The sequence below is a fragment of the Pseudophryne corroboree genome, chromosome 1 (assembly GCF_028390025.1).
Source record: "Pseudophryne corroboree isolate aPseCor3 chromosome 1, aPseCor3.hap2, whole genome shotgun sequence".
NCBI classification, from domain to species: Eukaryota; Metazoa; Chordata; class Amphibia; order Anura; family Myobatrachidae; genus Pseudophryne; species Pseudophryne corroboree.
In genome coordinates, this window is record NC_086444.1 from 782,388,093 (window position 1) to 782,401,945 (window position 13,853).

The 13,853-nt window shown below is 45.0% G+C and overlaps 1 protein-coding gene across 2 annotated transcripts in view; it reads right to left on the reverse strand.

Moving 5' to 3' along the window:
- LOC134910249 (alcohol dehydrogenase 1A-like) overlaps positions 1–13,853 on the reverse strand; it is a 381,795-nt gene that overhangs the window by 39,566 nt on the left and 328,376 nt on the right. For both annotated transcript variants that reach the window (XM_063918078.1, XM_063918069.1), the window contains one exon: positions 5,355–5,490. In XM_063918078.1, the coding sequence (XP_063774148.1) occupies positions 5,355–5,490 (136 nt within the window). The remainder of the gene's footprint in view (positions 1–5,354; positions 5,491–13,853) is intronic.

The window sequence follows — 13,853 nt, forward strand, 5'->3', positions numbered from 1 at the left end:
ATAAGCATGTGGAGGGATGCCTGAAATCTATTTACTCCCTTATGGGTGCTGTACATAGACCCACTAATGCTGACCTCTTGGGTTGCTAAAAGTTATTGAAGCATAGGTTCAGGCAATAGAGGTTGAGCTGCCCGAGGATATATCTGTCAATGCTAGACAATACCGGTCTCACATTACCACCGCCTCTGAGGCGTCCTCCTAGGTGGGTGTGTTGGCAGCCAAGGCGACATCTAACGTCTGTCCTGGCTCGTCATATTCTGTGATTGAGGTCATGAAAGGTAGACCTAGACTACAAAAAACCTTGGAGGTACTCCCTTTTTAAGGGAGACATTTTATTTGGAGAAGACCTAAATAAAATAGTGTCTGAACTGGCGGCTGCTGATACTGCCTTCCTCCCAAATACTAATCCTTCTACATAGAAGACAAAAGGTACCACCTTCCGTTCCTTTTGGCCTCAAGGGAAAGCAACAGGTCAGGCATACCCGAGACAATCTCGTGCTCCCAAAACCACTAAGTCCAAGACAGAGCAGTCCTGGGTGGCCCATCAGCCTGCTTCTAAACAAGACAAGCCTGCCACATGACGGCGCGGACCTCCTCCTGGGGGACACCAGGGTGGGAGGCAGACTATTGCAGTTCACCCAGGTCTGGTTAAAGACTACTTCAGATGCATGGGTGTGAGAAATTGTCTCTCACGGGTACGCAGTCTCGCTAAAGAGACATCCCCCTCACCAGTATTGCACCATAGTTTATCCCTTCGGATCCGTTAAAGGCGCAATCTGTGCAGCGGGTTGTGAGTTCTCTCCTGGTTACAGGAGTGGTAGTGTCGGTACCTGTTTCCCTGAGAGGCAGTGGCTACCCTGTTTCTAGTTCCGAAACCAAATGGGTCCTTCCGGCCTATTCTCAACCCCAATTCTCCAAACAAGTTTGTGAGAGTGTCCAATATAGAAATGCTAAGCTCAATTTTACAGGCTATAGAACCCGGAGACTATCTGGTATCCCTGGATATACAGGATGCGTATCTGCATATACCTATTGCCAAGTCACATCTGCAGTTTATGCGGTTTGCTGTTGGCAACCTACACTATCAGTTCCAGTCTCTGCCATTTGGACTGGCCACAGCTCCTCGGATTTTCACCAAGGTCATGTCCTTAATGACGGCGCATCTCTGTCGTCAGGGAATCAGGATCCTGCTGTATCTAGATGATCTGCTGATCCTGGCAAGCTGTCCTCCTCAGGTTATCTACAACTGAAGGTAAGCTTCCTACAAGCCCACGGGTGGCTCACCAACTGGAAGAAATCCTCGCTGGTCCCAGCTCAGAGCATGGTGCACCTGGGAGAACTCCCGGACACACACAGTCAATGTCTGTTCCTGTCTCCGGAGAAAGTCCTGAAACTTCAGGACAGGATAAGATACTTCCTTTCCTGCAACAGAGTTTTGTTACACTCGGCAATGCACGTACTTGGCCTAATGGTGTCGACATTCGACATAGTGGAGTACGTTCAATTTCATTCCCACCCTCTGCAGAGGTTAATCCTTGCCATGTGGGATGGCCTGCCTCATTGGATCAGGTCTCACATGATCGCTTTGACTCCAGAGGTTTGGCTATCGCTGACCTGGTGACTTCAGGACCAGCAACTGACATGGGGTCATCCCTTCTGGTTCCCCGACTGGATCCTGTTGACAACAGATGCCAGTCTGTGGGGATAGGGTGTGCTTTTGGAGCAACACTCTCTCTAGGGTCGCTGGACAAGAGTAGAACCACCCCTTCTGATAAACATTCTGGAGTTGCAGGGTGGTGTTCATTGCATTTAACTCTCGCCCTGCCTCTACTACAGAATAACCCTGTTCAAGTACGGTCAGACTACGCCACCACGGTGGCAAACATACATCATCAAGGCGACACTTGGAGTTCGTTGGCTATATTTGATGGAAGTGTAAAAAAAACATTGTAGGGTGGAACGCCATCTGCCAGCGATGTCAGTAATGTTCATTCCGGGCATCCTAAACTGGGAATCAGACTTCCTCAGTCATCTGGACATGCATGCCGGTGAGTGGAGTCTTCATCCGGAAGTCTTTCAACTCCTAGTGGACATGTGGGGCCTACCAAACGTAGACCTGATGGCGTCCCGCCACAATCACAAAGTTCCAGTCTTTGGATCAAGGACCAGGGATCCTCAAGCAGCGTTCGTTGATGCACTAGCCACTCCATGGAACTTTCGGATGCCATACATGTTCCCTACAGTGTCACTCCTGCCCAGGGTCCTGCGGAAGTTCAAGCAAGAAGGAGGAATACTTATTCAAGTTGCTCCGGCGTTGCCAAGACGGCATTGGTTCTTAGACCTGCATCCTCTTCTACTTCCTCAACGCCCAGACCTCCTCATACAGGGCCCGTGTTTCTATCCAGACTTGGCCAGATTGGTTTTGACGGCGGGGCTCTTGAAGCATCACTCCTGAAGGCCAAAGGATTCTCTGAGGCGGTCATACAAACTATGCTGAAAGCCGGTAAGCCAGCATCTGCCCGGATTTCTTACAGGGTATGGAATTCTTACTTCACCTAGTGTGCTGATAAGAATTTTGATGCCTACAGATTCAAAACTTCTAGAATCCTGGCTTTTCTACAACAAGACCTGGATTAAGGTCTTTGTCTGGCCTCCCTCAAGGTTCATATATATGTCTTGTCGGTATTGTTTCAGAAAAACATTGCGTCTATTCCTGACATTCATACATTCACTCAGGGCATGTTAAGAATTCAGCTTCCCTATGTCCCTTTTCTGGCTCCATCGGATCTGTCTGTTGTTCTGAATGCCCTGCAAGAGTCTTCATTTGAACCTCTTGAGATGGTGGACATAAAATGGCTAACAGCCAAGGTCCTTTTTATACTGACTATTGCCTCTGCTAGATGGGTGTCGGACTTTAGCGCATTGTCCTGTCATCCACCCTATCTGATATTTCATCATAACCAGGCAGTTCTTAGAATTCGCCCTGGTTATTTACCTAAGGTGGTGTCATCATTTCACCTTATCCAAGAGATTGTGGTCCTGGGCCTTTATCTCTTGTGACTTATCTCCCAAAGAGCAGTCTTTGGATGTGGTAAGGGCTCTCCGTATATATGTGAAGAGGACTGCCTCTATCAGGAGGTCAGATACCCCCTTTTTTTGTACTATATGGTTTCCACAAACGTGGCAGACCTGCGATTAAGCAAACCTTGGCCAGATAGATTAGAATGGTGACTGCACAAGCCTATGCGCAGGCTGGACTCAGCTCCTGTTGACATTAGAGCCCATTCTACTCGGTCTGTTGGACCATCGTGGGCGGCCCGCTGTGGCAACAATTATGCAAGGCGGCTACATGGTCCTCAGTGAACACGTTCGTTAGGTTCTATGCTATTGATAATTCTGCCTCCCAGGATGCTTCCTTTGGACGCCGGGTTCTCATACCCGCTAAGGCGCGTCCCCTCCCTTGAGGAACTGCTTTAGGATATCACCCGATGTTTTTCCTGTGGAACACAGTGTACTCTGCAGCAGAAAAGGAGAGTTATGGTAGCCTTACCATGGTTAAATCTCTTTCTGTGAGGTACACTGGGTTCCACAGGGCACCCACCCTGACGCACCTATCTTCTATGGGTTTGTATGACATTAGCCGCTAGCCCCTTCTCTTGTCATGAGAATTTGGTTCTATGTGACTAACAACTGCCTTCTCTTTTACCTGCTCCTGCATTGGACTGGTTAACAAAACTGAGCTCACAGTGCCTGGAGTCAGTGTTATAGAGGAGGCCTCCTTATGCATCCTCGGACAGCCTAAATCTTTAACCTGTTGGTGCCTCTCTGGATCAAGATCCACTCTACACCCAATGTTTACCCTGTGGAACCCAGTGTACCTCACAGAAAGAGAGTTAACCATGGTAAGTCTACCATAACTCTCCTTTTCCTCACTCCAGTGACCTAGAGGTGGACTAGTGGTACACAGGCGCAAGCAAGCTTAAGCCAAGTATAGTAGTGTTCATGTAGTTAAAACCCAGTTAACCATGGAAACATCAGCAGATACAACATTTTGGAGGCAAATTTCATGCAGATACAGAAACACTGTTACAATACTACACAATAGTGACAATTATAGCCAACAACACTATCTAGCAGCTTCTGATTGCCTTACCCCGGAGAGTGCTATTAGTGGCTATATAATATGAAATTGTGAACATCTACTCATATTACTTAATTAACATTACATTTTTAAAGAAGAAAACATTTCAATTTAACATTTTATAATTGCTATCATTTGTACAGTATGCAGTATTTAATTAGATTTTATATTGAAAATGCAACTTTAGCATTAAATCATAACTGCAGATAACATTATTATATTGTGTACAAATATGGTAATGCAACTTTAGGGTTTGCTACTAACAATGCTACGCCACAACTTTACTCATTTAGAACACTGTGTGCATGTACAGTAAATACACATTTTGTGTGTTTTTTCCATATGTACCCTATCTGTTCAAATGTGATAAAGTCACTGGTGAATTTAAGGGTGAGGGCGCCCCTAGGCACAACAGTAACGGCCACCCCCGGCCTGCTTAATTTTATTATTTTTATTGATTATAAGCCCTCATTTGATGCTACCCAATTTAATAGAATAATTAAAAAAAGTCACTATGACATTTTAATTATGTATGCATATTTACTAATTAGGACAGTTTACAGGGGCAGTATGTGCATGTCCTACCCGCTTGCACTCCATTCAAGATGGCATATGGTACAGTACAGTGGAAATATTCTGCAGTTACTGGTACTTTTTAGGCTGAAAGTACCAACACAAGCACCCAAGTGCTGCCATTAAACAAGTGCCACCCCTAGCCATGTGCCGCACATGGCTAATGGGAAACTAACCACTGGATAAGGTACAGGTTTGCCTTTAAAAAATTGGTGCTGAAATCTTGCTACTACCCACATTTCCCAGGTGGTTGCATTCAGTCAATATTGTGGCACCTGAAGCTAGTTTTTCAGCAACAACCCCCCCTTCCCCTTTAACTATAGAGATCTATGGCAACACTGGTCGCCACTTCCCAGTTCTGAACAAATAATAATGAAAAGCAGCTGGTCATAGCAATATTATTATTATTTTTCCAGTAGAAATGCATAACACATAAGAAAATAAAAAAACAACATTATAAAATTCCTGTGAGGATTTAAAAAACAGCCTGACTTTTTTTTTTATTCTACTGTACTAGAGCCAGGACTAAATGCTTTTTTCGTGTACCCAGGTATAAATACAAATAATAAAACCAACAAAAGTGGTCTACTTCCTCATACAGTATAGTAAACATTTTTGTGCCTTGTGTATCAAATTATACCTCCAAAAATGCTGCCTTTCCATGTGCGTCCTGTAAACAACAGATATGGATCAAAAGTGATGTGTGCATTTGGAGGAGCTCCACCTATGATGACACTGGTTCCATATCCTTGGTGAGTGCACTCAAGGGCTGCTTTCTGGGTCAAGAGAAAATAAAATGGAAATTAGGACTTTCTTGTAATCTAGAGTTTGTTGTGATAATCTCAGTAGAGTTGGGCATTAGATAATATCATATACATCAGGGGAACAACTGTCGCAGAACTGGGGAATAAACAGGTAGGTAACTCCAAAATGTAACAAACTGTGGCTTATTTTCCCTTTTCACCGTAAGATCTCCCCCTTCTTCTTTTTACCCTATCTTGGGAATCAGACAATAGATGTGGCATTAGAAATTTATCACATACTGTATATATCCATTAAACACTGACAAACACTAACAGATGCATTAAAGTGCATTATCTATTCATATACTCATTTATGTAAGTATATATTTTTTTGCTCATGTCATTTGATTCATAATCCTGTCTTCTTTTCAATTAGCACTTATTTTTTACCTCAGGATACCTTTCTCCTCCCAAAATTAGGGCACGTCACTCATCTATCCACTGCAAAGTTGCAATGATGCCAGACTGTATGAATGAAAATATTATTATTACCAGTTATTTAAATAGTGCACACATATTCCGCAGCGCTTTACAGAGCAGATTTGGCCATTCACATCAGTCCCTTCCCCAGTGGAGCTTATATATTCTATATTCCCTACAACATGTACAACATTCTATATTCCCTACATGTACACGCAGACACATTCATGTTAGGGTTCATTTTGCCGAAAGCCGATTACTCTACCAGTACATTTTTGTATTGTGGGAGGACACCGGAGTACCTGGAGGAAACCTACGCAAGCACAGGGAGAATATACAAACTCTACACAGTTTGGGCCATGGTGGGAATCGAACCCATGACCTCAGTGCTGTGAGGAAGTAATGCTAATTATTAGTGGCATTAGTTTCTTACCCTGAGGGATGGGTTGAAAAGCATACTTTGGAGATAATGAATAGATAAATGAGCAATTTAAAATCAGAGCTGCCAGAGTTGAAACAACATGACATACTGTATACCTTAATTTTGTGAGAAGAAAGGTATAATTATAATAATAATAATAATTTTATTTATATAGCGCTCTTTCTCCAACAGGACTCAAGGCGCTTTACAGATATCAAAAACAATGCACATGATTCAGAGGATTTGAGTAATACAACAATAGACAAGCAACACAGACATAAAAAAAAAACCTTAAGCACACAGAAAGCATAATGCAGGATTGGTGTAGGCATTTTGGGTAATAACTTCCAAGGGTTGTGTATTCAACCCTCACAAGATATCCAGGTGCGGCAGCCATCTTGGGCGCTCAGCGTAGGATTACCCAGGGTGGAATAGTCCACCCCTAGAAGTGATGACACAAAATGGGGGTGATTTCAGAGTCCTACAGTTCAGAGTAGGGTTCCATCAAAACCATCAGGCCTATGTATTTTTTTCATCCCATCCACAAGTGTACCATATGGGGCAGCCATGTTGGGCGCACTTTGAAGGTTACACTGTGGGAGGTGAGCCATACAAGGGCCAAGTTCATATATGGGAAGACTGATGCTTGTGTAGTAGTATGATGTACCCTGCATGTAGGGCACAATGGAAAGGGGTGCAATCAGTGGAGGTAAACATTAAAGGAAAAACACATGGTGGGGTGGAAGCGAGCAATGAAGAAAAAAAAAAAGACACAATAGCAGGCAACTAGTGGCAGAAGTAGGATTGAGATAACATTATTTTGATCAGATCTTAGTACAAGAGGGTAGGAGAATGTGGGGGGAATACTGAGAAGCAATGGGGATGCCCCTGCTGAGCCTGGTGCTGTGCCCCCACAGTTCCCTGTTCATCTTGATGGTTAGGCCCAGGGGCAGACTTGATGTTCTCAGACAGAGAGGTGGTAAGCCTGGTCTTGGTGTTCTCATGCTTGAGGCGAGGAGAGGCCACATAAAGTTCCAGAGTTTTTGTGGTTGTAATGCAGTCCTTCTGTTAATTTGTAAGTTTGTTTGCCTTCTGTTTTCCTTCTGTTTAACATAGGTATAACACTGCTGTTGTTTTGAGCTGCCACTTGATAACTAGCCACTTCATAAAATAGCCACTGCAGCGTCCTAATAGGCCTGGCGTCCTATGCTATACTGAGTAAATAAGTCTACAAACACATGTCCTTTCTGATTACAACCTCCTCCCCCACACAGCAACCCTCCCACCAAAAGGTGTTAATCAACTACCAAATGTGAGGTTTGTAAACCCCAGTCAATCACTATAAGTTTTTGCACACTACAGATATTAATCCACTTAAAACAATTTTCTAAACATGCAATGTAATGTGCAATGGTCTGCAATAATTACCAAGTAGATCTTTACTAAAAGAGTAGCAATGGTCTGCAATAATTACCAAGTAGATCTTTACTAAAAGAGTAGCAATGGTCTGCAATAATTACCAAGTAGATCTTTACTAAAAGAGTAGCAATGGTCTGCAATAATTACCAAGTAGATCTTTACTAAAAGAGTAGCAATGGTCTGCAATAATTACCAAGTAGATCTTTACTAAAAGAGTAGCAATGGTCTGCAATAATTACCAAGTAGATCTTTACTAAAAGAGTAGCAATGGTCTGCAATAATTACCAAGTAAATCTTTACTAAAAGAGTAGCAATGGTCTGCAATAATTACCAAGTAGATCTTTACTAAAAGAGTAGCAATGGTCTGCAATACTTACCTGTTGACGAGAAGGAGAGACAGGAGTCAATTTTGAATATCAGTTGAAGATGTAACTAATGACACACAGGTATAACACTGCTGTTGTTTTGAGCTGCCACTTGATAACTAGCCACTTCATAAAATAGCCACTGCAGCGTCCTAATAGGCCTGGCGTCCTATGCTATACTCCTGTCTAGCATACCCCTGTCTCCTCCCACATGGTGCCCCAGGCACTGCACCTCCGTTATTTCCATCTGGCAACTGTCTGCCCTAACTGTCAGACCTGCCCTCCATTCCTCCTCGGTTGACCTATGACTCGGGAAACCTACCCCGTCATCTAGGCCTACTCTTTCCTCCTCGTCCGTTACCTGTGCCACAGTGATGGTGGCCAGACCACCAGCCTCTGGATCCTGTGTGGCATCCACTACAGGGAGGCTGTGTGTCTTCCCCGATCTACTGCGCATAGGCAGGGGACCTGCTATGTCCTCAGCAACTTGCTGTAAAGGTTCTCCTATGGGCAGAGGCCCAGAGAGTATCACTGGTATCATGAGGTAATAAAAGTAGTAACTGTAAGGAAGGCTGAAGCACTGCAACAGAGAGGATGTCATTAAAGTTCAGCTGATATAATATATTTAACATGTTCAAGAATAAAATAAAAAGGAAAGACGAAAATATAATTAATAACAAAGCACAATTTGATAAACTTATAAAATTATGTTACAGATATAATTGAAAGGTGTAATGAAACAGTAAAGTAATTAGAAGAATCAACTTAATAATTATAATGTCCATGTACTATATAAAACAATAGAGATGATAATAATATAAGCATTTACGAAGGGAGAAACTGTATTTAATCGCTACAGGGGATCCTACTGTATATTTAATTTGTCACATATACATTAGGTAATGTGATAAAAAGGAGATTTATGGTAGACTTACCATGGTTAAATATCTTTCTGCGAGGTACACTGGGTTCCACAGGGAATACATCGGGGTGTAGAGAAGGATCTTGATCCAGAGGCACCAACAGGCTAAAGCTTTAGAATGTCCCAGGATGCATTGCGGGGCTATAACCCCACCTCCAGGCACTGTGAGCTCAGTTTTGTTAACCAGTCCAATGCAGAAGCAGGTAGAAGAGAAGGTAGATGTTAGTCACATAGAACCACATTCTCACGACAAGAGAAGGGACTAGTGGCTAATGCCATACAAACCCATAGAAGCTAAGCGTGTCAGGATGGGCGCCCTGTGGAACCCAGTGTACCTCGTAGAAAGAGATTTAACTATGGTAAGTCTACCATAAATCTCCTTTTCTGCAGCGGGGTACACTGTGTTCCACAGGGAATACATCGGGGATGTCCTAAAGCAGTTCCTCAAGGGAGGGGACGCGCCTTAGTGGGTATAAGAACCCGGCGTCCAAAGGAAGCATCCTGGGAGGCGGAAGTATCAAAGGCATAGAACCTAAGGACCACTGAGGACCACGTAGCCGCTTAGCACAAGTGTTCTGCGGACGCGCCGCGGTGGGCCGCCCAAGAAGGTCCAACAGACCGAGTAGAATGGGCTTTAATAGCAGTAGGAGCTGGGATCCCAGCCTGTGCATAAGCTTGTGCAATCACCATTCTAATTCATCTGGCCAAGGTTTGCTTATTCGCAGGCCAGCCACGTTTATGGAAATCAACTAATACAAAAAGGGCATCTGACCTCCTAATAGAGGCAGCCCTCTCCACATATCTACGAAGAGCCATTACCACATCCAAAGACCGCTCTTTGGAAGACAAGTCAGAAAAGATGAAGACCGTAACCACAATCTCTTGGTTAAGGTGAAACGATGACACCACCATAAGAAAATAACCGGGGCGAGTTCGGAGAACTGCTCGGTCATGATGAAATATCAAAAAGGCTGGACAACAGGACAAAGCGCCTAAGTCCCTTCTGGCAGAAGTAATAGCCAATAAGAAAAGGACCTTAGCCTTAAGCCATTTAAGGTCCATAGACTCAAGAGGTTCAAATGGAGACTCTTGCAGGGCATTCAGGCAAATCAGACAAATCCCATGGAGCCACAGGAGGGCCATAGGGAGGCTGAAACTGCAGTACACCCACAGTGAATGTATGAATGTCAGGCGTAGATTCAATTTTTCTCTGAAACCACACAGACAAGGCATATATGTGAACCTTGAGGGAGGCCAGACGAAGTCTTAAATCCAGGCCTTGTTGCAAAAAAAGCCAGAAGTCTGGAAGTACTAAATTTGTAAGCATCGTAATTCAAAGCAGCATACCAGGTGAAGTATGAATTCAAGACCCTATAATAAATCCGTGCAGAAGCCGGTTTGCGGGCTTTTAGCATAGTTTGGATAACTGCCTCGGAGAATCCTTTGGCCCTCAGCAGTGAAGCTTCAAGAGCCATGCCATCAAAGCCAGTCTGGCCAGATCCGGGTAGAAACAAGGGCCCTGAACGAGCAGGTCTGGGCTTTGAGGAAGAAAGAAGAGGACGCTCTATCGATAGACCCTGCAGGTCTGAGAACCAATGCCGTCTGGGCCACGCAGGAGCGACTAGAAGTAGTATTCCTCCTTTTTGTTTGAACTTCCGTAGTACCCTGGGCAGAAGTAACTCTGGAGGGAACACGTAGGCAAGCCGAAAGTTCCATGAAATTGCCAATGCGTCCACGAACGCTGCTTGAGGATCCCTTGTCCTTGATCCGAAGACCGGAACTTTTTGATTGTGTCGAGACGCCATGAGGTCTACATCTGGTAGACCCCACTTGTCTACTAGGAGTTGAAAGACTTCCTGGTGAAGACTCCACTCTCTGGAGTGCATGTCCTGACAACTGAGGAAATCCGCTTCCCAGTTGAGGACTCCCGGAATGAACACTGCCGATATTGCTAGCAGATGGCATTCCGCCTAACAAAGGATTTTTGACACTTCCATCATTGCCATGCGGTTGTGAGTGCCGCCTTGACACCATGGTGGCGTTGTCTGATTGTACTTGAACAGGCCTGTTCTGTATCAGAGGCAGGGTAAGAGTCAAAGCATTGAACACTGACTGCAATTCCAGAATGTTTATCGGGAGGAGAGATTCCTCCTTGGTCCACCGACCTGGAGAGAGTGTTGCTCCAGCACCATGCCCCAACCCCTTAGACTGGCGTCCATAGTCAGTAGGACCCAGTTGGGGATCCAGAAGGGACGGCCCCTGCTCAACTGCTGGTCCTGCAGCCACCAGGTCAGTGACAGACGAACCTCCGGAGTCAAGGATATCATTTGAGACCTGATCCGATGAGGCAGGCCATCCCAGTTGGAAAATATTAACCGCTGTAGAGGGCGGGAATGAAATTGAGCATACTCTACCATGTCAAAAGTCGACACCATGAGGCCTAGTACTTGCATCGCTGAGTGTATTGACACTCTTGGGCGAGAGAGGAAGTATCTGATACTGTCCTGGAGTTTCAGGACTTTCACTGGAGACAGAAAAAGTCTTTGGCTGTGTGTGTCCAGCAGTGGACCCAGGTGCACCATGCTCCGAACAGGGACCAGTGAGGACTTCTTCCAATTGACGAGCCACCCGTTGGCTTGTAGGAAGTGTACCATCAGTTGCAGATGACTGAGGAGGACATCGTGGTAGTTCGCCAGGATCAGCAAGTTGTCCAGATATGACAGGATCCTGACTCCCAGGCAACGGAGATTAGCCTGGAATTGATAGTGAAGGTTGCCAATAGCAAACTGCAGATATTGCTGATGCGATATGTCAATAGGTATACGCAGGTAAGCATCTCGTATATCCAGGGATACCATATAATCTCCGGGTTCTATGTCCAGTACAATTGAGCGCAGTGTTTCCATATGGATCTTGGACACTCTCACAAACTTGTACAGTGATTTGAAGTTGGGTATAGGCCGGAAAGACCCATTGGGGTTCGGGGCTAGAAACAGGGTCGAGTAGTATCCTCTGCCTCTCTGGGACAGAGGTACCGGCACTACCACTCCTGTACCCAGGAGGGAACGCACAACCATTTGTAGAGCTTGCTCCTTTAACTGATCTAAAGGGATAACCATTGTGCAGAACTGGGGAGGGGGACGTCTCTTGAAAGAGACTGCGTAACCAAGAGAGACCACTTCTCTCACCCATACTTCTGAAGTGGTCTTTAACCAGACCTGGGTGAATCGTAGAAGTTGGCCTCCCACCCTGGGACCCCCAGGGAGAGGCCTGTCCCATCATGCAGAAGGCTTGTCGTGAGAAGCAGGCTGACAAGCAGCCCAGGATTTTTAAGCCTTGGGCTTAGTGGTTTTTGGGAGCACAAGATAATCGCGGGTATGCCTGACCTTCGCTTTCCCTTAAGGCCAAAAGCATGGAAAAGTGGTACCTTTTGACTTCTGTGCAGAAGGAGTAGCATTTGGGAGAAAGGCAGTCATAGTATCCGCCGATTCAGACCCAATTTTCAATTAGGTCTTCCCTAATAAGATGTTACCAGTAAAAGGGGAATACCTCCAAGGACTTTTGTAGTCCAGTTCCACCTTCCATGACTTCAACCACAGGATATGGCGAGCCAGGACAGACATATTTGATGCCTTGGCAGCCAACACACCCGCCTCAGGGGACGCCTCCTGGTGTAAAAGAGGTGGCAGTGGTAATTGTGAGACAGGGAATGTCTGGCCTTGTCAGGTATATCCTCGGGCAGCTCTTCCTCTAATGCCTGATCCAGTCATCAATCTATTTTGTAGCCCCAAGAAGACGCAATGGTGGTCTATGTACAACACCTGTAAGGGAGTAATAGACTTCAGGCATCCCTCCACATGCTTATCTGTCAGTTCCTACAGTGAGGGGACAGTGGTGACAGGCAGAGTGGACAACACCTGAGATGGGTGACACAGTTTACTAGCAGTGAATTACCCACTTGTTATATAATTCTGCAAGGAGAGGATATCGAGCTAATGCCCGTTGTAGACAGGGGGAATATCTTCCCTGGATTAGACCAGGGGTCTTGTCGGATGTCCACTTAATGGTAAGATTGTGGTAACAGAGTTTTAATTACCCTCTGACGTGTGCTTAACCACAGTAGTGGAATCCTCATCATCAGTGATTTGTAGGATTTGCTTACTAGTAACCACAAGGGCAGTGGTATCCTTTAGCAATGGAAAATCCTTGTCAGAAACACCTAATATAGGGACTGACAGGACAGCATGTTCCCCCACTCGTCAGATAAAATATCTGAGAGATTATTGGATAGGGAGGAGGAAGCAGCCCGCTTAGATGACCCAGAGACACGAGAGTGACCTGGAATAGGGTTTTGTCTGACCAAGGAATGAGTCATACGCTACAACCTGTGAGGCAAAATTTTCCAGCCCAAAGCGGAGTAATCATAGGGACATTAGTGACTGTAATGTTACAGGTGGTTCCATAGGTGGCATAAAGCGTTCAACTAGAGTACCCAGTAGGTTTGAGAACGCAGCCCAGGTTGGCTCCTGATTGATTACAGGAGCTGCGGACTGACTTGGAGATGTATGAGACATAGTACACAGAACATCACACAAAAACTTTCCCCTCAGGTAAATCAGTTGTGCAAGCTCTGCAAGATGCAAGAGCGTCGCAGATTTACTGCCCTACATGTTAAACATTATACACAAATGGGACAGAGAGCGGTTAGAGACCGGATGTATATATCAGAATACTCACATAATATATTGTGGCACAGGTACACTTGCTCTTAACTAACGCTGTCTTAATA